We start from the raw sequence: 15,090 nt of genomic DNA on the forward strand, positions 1-15,090 counted from the left end.
TAAAATCCCCCATAGGATTTAATTGCCTCCCTATTTCACTTTCCAAAATCTCACATCTTTTCAAAGGGCAATGGCTCAGCAGTACCAAATTTTCTAGCATTGTAGGGACCCTTAGGGGGAACATGACTGGTGAGTTTCGGGCCCCTAGGCCGAAGAGGTCATAGCCTAGGGTCACAAAAACCTGTTTATTTGGGCTATTTCAATGGTAGTGATGGTGACGTACATAAATCGCAGCAATGGCCGTTAGCAAAGTATGAATCTCACGAAATGTCTCATGCAGGTAGAAGACATATTGTTAGACTTGTATTCCAAAGATGGGGTCCCTACATCTCTGCAAACCAGAGTTACAGGGGTCCAAAATTGGTAAAATCCCCCATAGGATTTCATTGCCTCCCTATTTCACTTTCCAAAATCTCACATCTTTTCAAAGGGCAATGGCTCAGCAGTACCAAATTTTCTAGCATTGTAGGGACCCTTAGGGGGAACATGACTGGTGAGTTTCGGGCCCCTAGGCCGAAGAGGTCATAGCCTAGGGTCACAAAAACCTGTTTATTTGGGCTATTTAAATGGTAGTGATGGTGGCGTACATAAATCTCAGCCATGGCCGTTAGCAACGTCTGAATCTCACGAAATGTCTCATGCAGGTAGAAGACATATTGTTAGACTTGGATTCCAAAGATGGGGTCCCTACATCTCTGCAAACCAGAGTTACAGGGGTCCAAAATTGGTAAAATCCCCCATAGGCTTTCATTGGGCCTCCTATTTACCGTTCCAAAATCTCACACCATTTCAAAGGGCAATGGCTCAGCAGTGGCAAAACTCACCAGTCATGATCCCCCTAAGGGTCCCTACAATGCTAGAAAATTTGGTAAATAGGAGGCCCAATAAAAGCCTATGGGGGATTTTACCAATTTTGGACCCCTGTAACTCTGGTTTGCAGAGATGTAGGGACCCCATCTTTGGAATCCAAGTCTAACAATATGTCTTCTACCTGCATGAGACATTTCGTGAGATTCAGACGTTGCTAACGGCCATGGCTGAGATTTATGTACGCCACCATCACTACCATTGAAATAGCCCAAATAAACAGGTTTTTGTGACCCTAGGCTATGACCTCTTCGGCCTAGGGGCCCGAAACTCACCAGTCATGTTCCCCCTAAGGGTCCCTACAATGCTAGAAAATTTGGTACTGCTGAGCCATTGCCCTTTGAAAAGATGTGAGATTTTGGAAAGTGAAATAGGGAGGCAATGAAATCCTATGGGGGATTTTACCAATTTTGGACCCCTGTAACTCTGGTTTGCAGATATGTAGGGACCCCATCTTTGGAATACAAGTCTAACAATATGTCTTCTACCTGCATGAGACATTTCGTGAGATTCATACTTTGCTAACGGCCATTGCTGCGATTTATGTACGTCACCATCACTACCATTGAAATAGCCCAAATAAACAGGTTTTTGTGACCCTAGGCTATGACCTCTTCGGCCTAGGGGCCCGAAACTCACCAGTCATGTTCCCCCTAAGGGTCCCTACAATGCTAGAAAATTTGGTACTGCTGAGCCATTGCCCTTTGAAAAGATGTGAGATTTTGGAAAGTGAAATAGGGAGGCAATTAAATCCTATGGGGGATTTTACCAATTTTGGACCCCTGTAACTCTGGTTTGCAGAGATGTAGGGACCCCATCTTTGGAATCCAAGTCTAACAATATGTCTTCTACCTGCATGAGACATTTCGTGAGATTCAGACTTTGCTAACGGCCATTGCTGCGATTTATGTACGTCACCATCACTACCATTGAAATAGCCCAAATAAACAGGTTTTTGTGACCCTAGGCTATGACCTCTTCGGCCTAGGGGCCCGAAACTCACCAGTCATGTTCCTCCTAAGGGTCCCTACAATGCTAGAAAATTTGGTACTGCTGAGCCATTGCCCTTTGAAAAGATGTGAGATTTTGGAAAGTGAAATAGGGAGGCAATGAAATCCTATGGGGGATTTTACCAATTTTGGACCTCTGTAACTCTGGTTTGCAGAGATGTAGGGACCCCATCTTTGGAATCCAAGTCTAACAATATGTCTTCTACCTGCATGAGACATTTCGTGAGATTCAGACTTTGCTAACGGCCATTGCTGCGATTTATGTACGTCACCATCACTACCATTGAAATAGCCCAAATAAACAGGTTTTTGTGACCCTAGGCTATGACCTCTTTGGCCTAGGGGCCCGAAACTCACCAGTCATGTTCCCCCTAAGGGTCCCTACAATGCTAGAAAATTTGCCACTGCTGAGTAATTGCCCTTTGAAAAGATGTGAGATTTTGGAACTGTAAATAGGAGGCCCAATGCAAGCCTATGGGGGATTTTACCAAATTTGGAGCCCTGTAACTCTAGTTTGCAGAGATGTAGGGAACCCATCTTTGGAGCCCAAGTCTAACAATATGTCTTCTACCTGCATGAGACATTTCGTGAGATTCAGACGTTGCTAACGGCCATTGCTGCGATTTATGTACGTCAGACTCGCCACCATTGAAATTGCCCAAATAAACAGGTTTTGTGACCCTAGGCTATGACCTCTTCGGCCTAGGACTGCATTGAACGCGACCCACGCATTGTGCGCATTCTGGACAACACCAATTACTGGGTTTATACCCTTCTGGATCCACGGTACAAACACAATGTTCCAAAACTGCTTGAAGAAAGAGCCAGACAGGTCAAAATGGAAGAATACCAGCAGGCCCTTGTGGAGACTTTAGAGAGGAGATTGACATCCTCCCCTTCCTCTATCCAGTTGTACGCCGACAGACTGACTTCCGCAAACCCAGGACGACCAGGAGGGCAGCAAACAACACAAGCCGCAGCTAGTGCCCAAAAGGGAATGGTATCGGCAGTGTCCTTGGAGTGGGAAAATTTTCTGACACCCATGCAGCAGCACACAGAACAGCAAGCGTGCAGATCCACCTCCAACACCGATCGCCTGGAGAAGATGGTCAAGGACTACATGTCAGATGGCGTAGCTGTGTTGAACAATCCATCTGCACCCTTCAACTATTGGGTATCGAAGCTAGACACCTGGCACAAACTGGCAATGTACGCAATAGAGGTGCTGGCTTGCCCGGCAGCCAGCGTTATGTCGGAACGCTGTTTCAGTGCTGCCGGAGGCATCGTCACAGATCGGCGGTGTATCCGCCTCTCCACAGAAAATGCAGACCGTCTGACTCAAATTAAAATGAATCAATCCTGGATTGGAAACGACTACGCAACACTCCCGGACCCCAACCAAGTAACATGAACAATGAACATCTGTGATGGGTTAGCGTTTCCGGTCCCTGTTTATTGAACCTCTCATCTGTATTACATTTATGACTGCATGGCGACAAAATGCAAATTGCTATCCGCACGCTTCTTGTCCTCATGCAAGGCCTGGGTTGTTGTGTCTCAAAGCGTGGCCTTCTCCTCCTGCGCCTCCTCCTGTTCCATCACGTGTGCTGCTGCTGGGTTAGCGTTACCGGTCCCTTTTCCTGGAACCTCTTATATGTATTACATTTATGACTGCATGCCGACAAAAAGCATGTTACCTGTGCAAAGAAAACAGACATTTCCCGCATTTAAATAACAGTTTTCCCTTTGAAACTTTAAAATCGATTTTCTCAAAAACTATAAGCTCTTTTTGCTAAAAAAAAATTTCCTCTTGTACCCACTCCCAAGGTACACATACCCTGTAAATTTGGGGTATGTAGCATGTAAGGAGGCTTTACAAAGCACAAAAGTTTGGGTCCCCATTGACTTCCATTATGTTCGGAGTTCGGGTCGAACACCCGAACATCGCGGCCATGTTCGGCCTGTTCGGCCCGAACCCGAACATCTAGATGTTCACCCAACACTAGTTGGCAGTTGGCAATAGCTAATAGCTCTCGCAATGCAATGAGATTCTATGACATCTTACTATGGGAGGGGTTTCATCTCAACATCATCCAGACAGATATCACTGATGAGCTATTCAAGAAAAGAAAAAAATATTGTGGGAAAGAGTGTATTGCCTACTGATTGGGATGAAGTTCACTCTTGGTTTAAAGTTCCTCTTTAAACCCTCTAAAGTTTCTATACACGTATAATACTATCCAACACTAAAATTAATCAATCCATGATAACAAGTTTTAAAAAGCACCTCCAGCCAAAAAAAAAAAAAGGTCTGAATGGCAATACATATAAAGTTTACATATAGTACATTGTAGTGTAAAGAATTGTGCCCTCCCTTCAAGCCTGGTTCCCTCCTCTGCCCCTCCCTCCCCTTCTCTCTGCCTACCTAGATCAAATGACATCCCTTTTCACAGTGTGAAAGAGAGAGGAGAGACAGGAAAACTGTTGCAGCCTGTCTTATCCTGTCTGTTTGTTATAGTTCTTATTTCAGATGTCTGTCTGCCTACCTGGATAACATCATACGGACATGGAGGTGGAGTTATGACATAAATCCCCCAGCATCCTTTGCACCTATAGTTTGGAAAGAAAAAAAACATCCTGGCCAAATTGTACATGGGGGGGGGGGGGATTTCAATACCATATGTGGGATACAGACCCCGGGGGGGGGGGGGGGGATCACACTTTATTATGTGTGATTTTATATATCTTAGCAACTTATTAGGTTTAAAGCAAACTGCAATTTATCATTTAGGTGCTCTTTAAATAGTGGCACAATTTTGCAGCAGTCTACTGTAACAAAATAAAGCATTTTGGTGTGATCCTTCCCCTGTTTACCTCTGGCAAAGCCTTGATGAGCTCATTGAGCACATTGTTTCTGACACCTTCAGTAAACATCTGCTTCGTGCATCAAATAAGCCAAATATGATGCAAAGTTCAGGCCATGCAATACATTCTAATGCCAATTGCCCAACGTCTGATTCGTAAGAGCTGCAGTAAAGAGTAGTATCTGTGTTGCCTCTTGCCAGGGGCAGTAAGCCAGCTGTCCACAAATTATCAGTTGCCAGCACATAAAAAAACAGCAGGTAAAAAATGATCAAAGTTCTTCTATAAATAGAGCAATGCACTAAGTGCGCACTGCAGTTCCCAGAGAAACTAATGAGAAGCCATTCTGTACTGAGCTAAGTTTAGCCAGCCGAATTCTGGTCATTATAAATCACTAAAAGCTGAACTTGGCACTTTGTTCCTTTCACTGTTTATTGAAAAGCCTGTTTATGTATTATATAAAACCATTTCAATGTGTAAAAGCTTCAAACCATGTACATTCTATAATAGCCTCCATACAGGTCACACATGTACAATGTTTATGTAACATTGCCATGGCATTATGTATGAGGCAAGGCGAGAAAATATAACAGCAGATAGTTACAAAGTATTGCTGCCACCTGTGCTTATTTCGTTTTATGACAATCATATAGATTTTATTTTTTTGTTATAATTAATCGTTATTTAAAACCCTAGTTTAGCTGTCTAGATTTTTAATTACTGGTAAAGTTAATTGGGGACTATCTTATAAAGGTGTCCATTAACCATACAACATTTTCATAAGATGCGATCCTTTCATTTGATTTGTGGGTGTGGGATCGAAAGTAATCAGAAGGTAATTAACGATTGTTTGCATGAATTGGATGATTGGTGCGCTCTCTTTCTTCAGATACGATTGCAAAATCAGACATTGTAATCAAAGACATTTTCTATTTCAATTGACCATGGAATAGTTTTACATTGATTTTCTTCACATACTGCAGGAGTTTTCTGTACAATTTGATTGTAAAAATATGATGGAAAGATTGCATCTGAGGAAAATATGGTACCCATTATGGGACCCCTTTACTCACATCATTTTCATTTTTGATGCAGCTATTCCATAGAAATATGAAAAAAATAGTCCACCTGGCCTTGCCCACCCCAAACTATAGAGCAGTACAAGAGGAAGTGAGCAAAGTCAGTTCTGTGTTCACAGGAAATGACTGGATCATGCTCCTTGCAGCTCCCTTCCCTACCTACTTCCTGAAGATGATCATAGGGTGGGGGAAGAGTTTGGACAGCTTATAGACTTCTCCTCAGTCCAGCCAAGCTATATTTGACAATAGTCCAATGCTTCTGAGTTCTGTGACTGGCCTAAAGTTGCAGTAATACGGCATTCTGATGGATTTCCATTCCGTAAAAGACGATTTACAATTACCTCAGTGGAAAGCCGATTTCTGACCCAAAAATCGGAAATTGTCATTTGGCTGGAAATTTCCGACCATCCATCACTATACCTAAACATACCATCCTAACCTTGACTGATAAAACTAACCTCACCATTCCGTTTTCAACTATTCAATCTCGGAGTGTGGCTTTGTATAGCTAGACACTGGTGCTAAAAAAAAAAAAATGCGTCTGCTAAAGTTTTCAGCTCCAACATTTTGGCTATGCCAAAGCTAATTACTGATGCCAAGTTTAGCCAGTTCCAAAGTCATCTGCTCTGCATGTAACGTGACATTGTTGTGGTTGGGATTTTCAAGCTACTGAATAGGGATGTTCCTTCCTTCCAGACCATTTTAGAAGTTCTTCACACAGGAGGCTGAGGCAGAACTGCTTGTCAGGTAGTTCAGCCTCCCATCTGCTAGCCATGAGCACCCTTCAGGTGCAATGAAAATGCCACCGAATGGCAGAATCTGTAATACCACGCATGTCAGCACTTGAAACGCGGTGGTGTTACCTGGCAGCAGCTCTGGCAGAAGAAAACTGGGACCACGCTCATATGTGACTCAATGGGAGGGCACCTCTTCCCCCTCAGTACCGATCATGTGCTATCGCCCTGCTGATGTACGGGAGCAGCTGAAAGGCGGTGAATTCACCACCATGCCTTAGCCTCTACAAATGATCCAAACTAGTTATAATATTAAAATACAAATTGACTTGAGTAGCACTATTTGTCTGACTGTCAGAGCAATTTTTCCCAAGAAGGTTGATTTTTCCATCTATCTAAAATATCTGGTTTTATCCTTTTGTTCAATCATACATTCAGTTCCAATTACCCAATTTCATGACAGATTTACATCAAAAATAAACAATGCCTTTTACCCGCAGAGTCCCCAAGCATCATACATCTTTAAATGAAAGCATTCACACTGCATCTTGGCATACCTAGAGTATTTGCAGCAGCCGCCTGTCAGTCAATTCTTTATCTGACTGTGAAAAATAGCTATGCTCTTTAAAGGTTCTTAGGCTGAAAATGTCAGTACAATCTCTCCCTTGATCAATAGTTCTATATTCTCACTTTTTGGCATCCCTTTCTGTGCCTTTGCCTCTGTGTAGTTTATCTTTCTGCCTGAATATACAGGTCTTATCTTCTATCGCAGTTTCCAAGTGTACTAAACTCTACACTTGACTTAGTTTACTGTGAATAATCCTCTTGCTCTGTTGATGATATAACCATCCCTTTTTTATCGAAATTCTTGATTCTACAATCTAGCAACTCTCAGGAACCAGTCGGTTTTTCCAGAGAGGCGCCCGTAAAGTAGAATATAGAGCACAACTACAGCCTGATAACACCAGTGTAAAATATAAAACCTACATACAGTTCAGCTCATTTGTTTGTTAATGCATATGATATATTTATAAATGTTAGCCCTATTTTAATACCCAGCTATATCTGGTTTTCAAAGAGCAGCCAATGATATTAAGTGATCACTTCTGGGGCAGAGCTAGCAAAGTATGGTATATTCTCTCTCTTGGAGAGATTTACCCTTTTTAGTGCCAGATTCCCACCTCCCCATTTTCTCCTCAGTTGTTCCTCTTTCAGGTTTTATGTCCATATCTGGACAACCAAGTGTGCTATTTTAATAATAATAAATGTGAAAACTTTATGGCCAATCCTGAAATGATCTCATTACTTATTTTTAAAAGGAATATGTTTTGTTTTCAGGAATCATTTAGCTAATTGAGATCATTCTATACATTTGTATATGTAAAGACATCAGAATTTTTGCTAGATAACTTTTAATGGATTAATAACTGATTGTGTATCTTTAGCCTAGATGGTTTTGCCCTTTTTTGATCCCAAACATCTACACATGGCCTGTCCTGATGGACCTTGTCATAGCTACACTTATTGAATCCTTGTACGTTAGGTAAGAAAAAAACCAAAAAAACAACAACAATAAAAAAGGTCACAAAATGTCTCCATGACCTTCTTGTATCGCATCAATTATAGAGGTCTTGCACATTGTAGACATTTTTAATATATATTAATGAAACTAGAGAATATATTTAGAAACAATAGATATAACTTATGTTTGCCATTGGACTCATCAGCCCAGCAGCATTACATAAATGTATGATATATTTTATAGTACCATCTCTTGGAGATGAACGATGGGAGGAATTCAATTACAGTATATTATAGTCCCTTTGAAGATTTTAGCACAGGTCATATTAATGTTGCATTTTTATAGCTGTTTGATGAAGCTATGACTGTATTTATAGTACTATTTATTTTCTACTTAATACACAAACTATGAATAACCTTAAATTCTGGGCAGTTTGGTTCCTCGCCATCAATTTTATATTGAGCATCTATGGTAAGGAAAATTAACAATAATAACAATAACAATAATATTTATATAGCGCTTTTCTCCCTGGGGACTCAAAGCGCTGTGACCCTGCATTATGCAGTCTCAAAGGCTAGGGAAAAGAGGTGAGTTTTTAGCCTTTTTTTAAAGCTGTCCAGAGAAGGAGCCTCTCGTACTGATTGTGGAAGTGAGTTCCATAGAGTAGGGGCTGCATAGGAAAAGGCCCGAGCACCAAATGTTAAGTGTATCCTGGGAAAAACCAGCTTCATCTTGTTGGCAGAGCGGAGGGTGCGTGGAGGGGCATAAAGTTCCAATAGATCCGCTATGTATTTGGGTCCCATGTGGTGTAGAGCCTTGAATGTCAGCAGGCAGATCTTAAAATTGATTCTCCATTTTACTGGCAACCAGTGAAGAGTTTGCAGTACTGGGGTGATGTGTGAGCTTCGGGGGGCATTGGCTAGGAGTCTGGCTGCATCCAGACTATGACAGCAAAGCACTGTCATAAATTGTTGAGTTTAACCAGAGGCATTACAAACGTGAACTTATAATAATTTTAATACTTTAAAAAAAAAATTACCTGCCTACAGCACATAATTGACATAAACATCAACATAAACTGAGGATTCACCTCCCCCATAATGTAATTAAAATTTAAAATATGTTTTATATTTCAAACTTATGTGGAATAATAGTACCATCTACTTGCAAAGTCTGGGTGGGGGGATAGTTGGCACGGGGGAAGTGGTTGAGCGGGTTGAGAACGGGTAGATGGCATTGTAAGGAGATCATCCACATTATGGATGGGGAAATGGGGAATTGAAAAACATACTTATATTCTTCACTGCCCAGTCCTGTGGGCCTGGAGGTGTGGAAGAACCCAATGGGCCCAATCCAATTAACTTTTTCTCCTATGTTTACTTATAGGAGAAAAAGTGAATTTTAGTGATGAACGTAATGTTCTAATTATGATTTCGTAATAATTTAGTACACTTCGAATACATTTTATGAAAATGTTAATAATTCCGATTATTTTTGTGATTCGATTTTTGTAAGTACGATCATTTTTTAATTTCAATTTTTGTGACAAATGTTTATGTAAAGCACAAACATTACGATTTCATGTTGCTTGTAATTTTTTGGTAATTTTTCTGTGTAAAATAGGAAATTACAAAACTACGAGTAACAAAATTAAACACAAATGTACAATTTAACACTAAATTATGACACTAAATTATGAATTAAGACAACATTAATTACACATTTTTTTAAAATGAAGAATAATGATTTAGTGTCGTAATTGCAAAATTATACAAATGCAAAATTTTGGCTCATCACTTGGACCAGGCCCATTGGTGAATTGGCTTCAAAGTTTCACAAGTCACCCACCTTCTAGGCCTAGCGTAGACCTTCGTGCCGGTGCAGATCTCCTGCAGGTACACCACTCCTGCTAAACCGTGATACAAACTTCAAAAATGGAGACTGCACACAAAAGGCTTCAGCAACAAGCTGTATTCAAAGCATGTAAAGGCACAAACACAACATGTTTCAGGCGGAGCCCTGAGGAAGGGCTCCGCCCGAAACATGTTGTGCTTGTGCCTTTACATGCTTTGAATACAGTTTGTTGCTGAAGCCTTTTGTGTGCAGTCTCCATTTTTGAAGTTTGTACCATTGGTGAATTGGATTAGGCCCATTGTCTGTCAAGACTAAGACAGCATTCTGAAATAGAACTTATTTTCAATGCTCCATCTTTACATACTTGTCCACTTCTTAAAGGGGAACTTCAGCCTAAACAAACATACTGTCATCAAGTTACATTAGTTATGTGAATTAGAATAGATAGGTAATATAATCTCTTACCCACCCTGTTTTAAAAGAAAGAAATGTTTGTGATTCATGGGGCTGCCATCTTTGTCATGGGGGCAGCCATCTTTTTGGTTGAAAGGAGGTGACAAGGAGCAGGAGACACAGTTCCAACTGTCCTGTGTCCTGATTACCCCTCCCAGCTGCACACGCTAGGCTTCAAATGTCAAATTCAAAATGTAAAAAAAAAAAATTGCACCAAAACAGCAGAACAAGAACAACAAAATCAGAAATCCCATCATGCTTTGCACAGCATCAGGGGAAAAAAACTTGGGCAGTTTTCTTCTGTGCAGCTAAAAATGAGGCTTGTATAAGAGAAACAAAGTTCTGATGCTGTGAAACGGTTAAAGAATCGCCAAGCCTTTTCAGTGCTGCTGAGTACATCTTTAGTCCGGAGGGTCACTTTAAGGGGAGAATTTATAGTTCCAGAGTGAGCATATATAGAGTTGCAGGGGAAAAAGTTTTATTTACAAAACTAAGTCTAATAGGTAAAAACACACACACTACCACCAATATCCCAAATGTTTACTTCATTGACCAATGAGAGTTTGTGGAATGGTTGTACTCCAATTACACTCTGGTAGGGACAATTTTGTAAGGTAGGGATCCAAACTATAGAATCACACACAAAATTTGCCTCATGGTCATGGTACATAATATATCAATTGTGGAAGATGCTGCATTATATGCTACTACTATAAACCTGCAGAAAACAATATTTACAATGGAATTCCATTTCCTTGGTGGAATTTAGAATGTTATTGAACATGCCAGTATTCCAATACTATATGTAGCTTGGGCAAAAACCTTCACCAATTGTAAAAGCATCAAATTGCCTCAGTAAGATTCTAAAACTGCTGTAGACTTGTTCGAGGAGAAAGCATAGCCTTACCTTCACCATTTCTCAGCTCACAAAGGACTCAATGGACTCTCAATGCCACATTTTTCTTCAAAAGCTTTTCACTGCCTGTGCTAATAAACACAGGGGAAAACAAATAGCAACTCTCCAGAAATTAAAAACCTTCTAGTGTGTAATATTCCTTTTACGGCTGCGTGACATGAAAATAAAAAGCCTGAAGAGAGTTTACATCTTCAAAGGGCAGAAGATGTTTATTGTTTGATATTTTCCAGAGGGAATTCTTGAGTTCATTCAGTGCTCCCCTATGCTCAATCACTAAACAACAGACACTAATGACCACCACTATTCAATATATCCTGCTTGTACCCCTCCTCCCTTCCCTAAAGAACAGAACAAGCTTCTGACTACAGTCAAGTGAGGTGTCTGTACAGTGCTCATTTCTAAAAACTGTCACCCAAAATGATCAAAAATGACCATTTCAGGCAACCATTTGTCTACATCTGTACGGAACTGTATAAGTAAATAAAGAGAAACAATGTAGAACTCAACAGTGAAGTACAGTGTAGTGATGGTCCAACATAGTGTGGTGGGAGTCGCAAACTGAACAGTAAACCTGCATGGAAGCAAGCCTGTGAACAGTGATGGAGTGAATCTGACACGGACACAGATTAGTGAAGGCACTTGCTCCAGCAAACTCAATTACTATTGGACAGCTGAACTTAGACATCCTGGGCTTTACAGGACACCCTGGGCATTACAGGACACCCTGTGCATTATAGGACTTCCTGGGCATTACAGGACACCCTGGGCATTATAGGACAAAAGTTCACTGCTGTTGAATGCACAGTAAAACTTGTTGGTTGTGAATGTGCAAATCCTGAAGCAAACAAGGACTCACTAATGCATTTGCCGGAAGCAAACTCTATCCCTTGGTAGCTGCCATCTAAGGGTGCATACACACATGCAATGTTGATTGGACAATGATTGGGCACTTTTATTCTTCCATTTAGTATGAAAGCTCACCTGTACAATCTGTTAATAGAATTCTAAATGTGTTGGCCCCTGTACTACATAGTGATGTTAACATTTTCCAATAATTGTAGAATCAAAATTGGATGTGTGCATGCATCTGCATTGGCTTTAACCACTTGAGGACCACGGTGTTAAACCCCCTAGTGACCATGCCATTTTTTACTAAATTGGCCACTGCAGCTTTAAGAGCTCACTGCAGGGCCACACAACTCAGCAAACAAGTGACCCCCCCTTTTCTCCCCACCAACAGAGCTTTCTGTTGGTGAGGTCCAATCGCCACCAGGATTGCTTCTATATTTTTAATTTTTTTTTATTAAATTTTCCTCTTTTTTAATTTATTTAATATTCCACATCTCCTCCCCCCCCCCCGTCAGCCTATCGCAGCGATCGGCTCTCCTGCAAGCCCAATAAGAAGCCATTCACGCCAATCAGCTTGGAGTGGTCCTGAGGCTGCCGCCGTGTTCACACCAATTGCTGTGGAGCAGTCGGCAGGTAGTTAACTTGAGTTCAATTCCTCACTAACAAAACAAAATGGTGGCATCCACATAAGCATTTAGTTCAGCTGCAATTTAACTACTCAACAGTTCTGTAAGATTTTGATTTGATTGGTAAGATGGAAAAGATTTTTTGGGATAAAAAACACCATCTGTGCTGAGACTGTTATAACAGTTGATTCAGTTGATTCATCGGCATGAACCCGCAATCACGTGGGCATATTTTTCATGGCAGTCCCCATAGCTTTGACAAAATGTGAATATGTAAATTTCACCACATTCCAGCTTCCCTTTATTTACATAAAAGGAAATGTGCAGCAAGTTTTGCGCTTATTCTTCTTTTCCCTGATAATCCATTAGTAACCAGGGCCGAAGAAAGACACGCGACTCAATCCCTCTAAGAATCACATCTATAACTCAACTTCCTTTGCTTTAGTTACTCATCTATTCAGATTGCATATTTTCATGCCTGAATAGTCTTCTTCTCTGCCAGACACTGTTCTGATATCTTGAATGTTAAATGTTTAAAACCAGACACCGCTTAAAATTTTGTACGTTACTAATTTAAAGGATATAATATAAAACATTTTAGGCTTTGAATTACCCTAAGAGACAACAGAGATAACCGTGAAAAGTGTGTATCCGAAAGGTATGCTTTATGTAAAAAAAAGTTATTCTTAATTTGCAATGACAAGAAGCCTGATGTACTTTAAGTACTTTCAAACTAATTTCCATGAGAACCAGTCCAGTTAAACCCCCCCCCCCCATCCCCTTCCTTTTTATCCAAAACACTGTGGCCATTGCATGCGCAGGGGGATGATTTATCAAGACAGGTACAAAAAAATCTAGAGCATTTTCTACTCAGTGACCAACCAGGATTCAGTTGGTAATTAAAACAACTCTAGTGATTGGTTAGCTCCAGGTTCTCTTCTACCTGTCTTAGTAAATCAGCCCTAGCACATAATGTATACTGCGCATTAATCTAACTATGCTCTCTTTACCTAGATAATAAGGATCCTGCTAAGAGCACAACATGTGCTATCTTGTGAGAAAAATTACTGGTAAAATTACCATGCACTCTCTGTGCACGGCAACTTGACAAAGTTTGGTGCCTTTACACCATAGTGTTAATCTGTTGGACAAAGACTGCTGCAAGTGCATAGCAGGGACATGGTCCTAGCTTTGAAGATAAAGACAAGAACATAGAAGGTTAAAGAAGCCACTCATCCCACCACAGTGTAATCTACAGGAATTATTAATTTACAGTACTGCTCAACATGATAATTATTAATATTATTATTACTCCTGAGGAGCAAATTTAAGAACATAAACACTGAAAACAACTGTATAAAACAAAGAAATGGGGATAATGAGAAGATACCAGCAAGGAAAGATGGCCAAAAGCTCTCTACTAAGACATAGTATTTCTGTCATCGTTTTTGGGCAAATCCAAAAAATGAAAAGGGATCTTTACTGTTTTAGGATAATGGTATTAGAAAGTAGTACAGCCAAAGTGTAGCTATTCTTGCAAACTGTCCTTACAAACCTAAGTTTGTTTTCACACACAAGGTTTGAAGTCATGACTTCTGTGACATAGGCCTTAATTCACTAAGGTTATCTCCTGTCTTTAACAATGTTTCTAGAGTTGTTACCATGGTGATGGTAGTCAGGAAACATTTTACCTCAGGCAAACCTAACGTTAACTCTTCTGTCTTTAAGTTAACTCTTCAATCCTTAAAATAACTCCAGAATTCTACATAATAACTACAGAGGAGGTAGCTTAACTACAGAGGAGATAACTTAACTACAGAGAAGGTAACTTAAGGAATGAAGAGATAAGAAAACTCTCTCACTGTGTGGAGGTAAGTTTTCTCTTGCCTTATTATCTCCAACGTGATCTTAAGGAATTGAGGCCATTGTGTTTATGAGTTATTCCTACCGACTGACTTTTATTATTGCTATTCATATTATAGGAAGATATTGAAAACTGCAGTAGTACTTATGCTCCATTGTACAAGTTAAAGCATGTATGATAGAAAAGTGTATCTTACCTCCTTCAGACAGCCCATGAAGTTGTTGCTGACCGGTGACCCTGGAAGGTCAGCTGTGCTAGGGCTGCCTCCGACATAGAAAAAGTCATCTGAACCCAGCATGGTGTAGTCTTCTTGGGTGTAGCCTGTTGTAGTCAGAATCCCATCCACTGATATTGTCACCTACATAACAAAGCACAGGGAAAGGACACGCTATACTCAGACCTAAATACTGCATTTCTGGGATGTGCCTGATTTGAAACCTAGTTTGGAAATCCA

At 40.5% G+C, this 15,090-nt stretch overlaps 1 protein-coding gene across 24 annotated transcripts in view; it reads right to left on the reverse strand.

The window, feature by feature from the left end:
• The window catches only part of LOC137504538 (neurexin-1), a 2,090,050-nt gene that overhangs the window by 1,266,636 nt on the left and 808,324 nt on the right, over positions 1–15,090 (reverse strand). For all 24 annotated transcript variants that reach the window (XM_068233108.1, XM_068233107.1, XM_068233118.1 and 21 more), the window contains one exon: positions 14,833–14,994. In XM_068233108.1, the coding sequence (XP_068089209.1) occupies positions 14,833–14,994 (162 nt within the window). The remainder of the gene's footprint in view (positions 1–14,832; positions 14,995–15,090) is intronic.

The sequence above is a fragment of the Hyperolius riggenbachi genome, chromosome 4, assembly GCF_040937935.1.
Source record: "Hyperolius riggenbachi isolate aHypRig1 chromosome 4, aHypRig1.pri, whole genome shotgun sequence".
NCBI classification, from domain to species: domain Eukaryota; kingdom Metazoa; phylum Chordata; class Amphibia; order Anura; family Hyperoliidae; genus Hyperolius; species Hyperolius riggenbachi.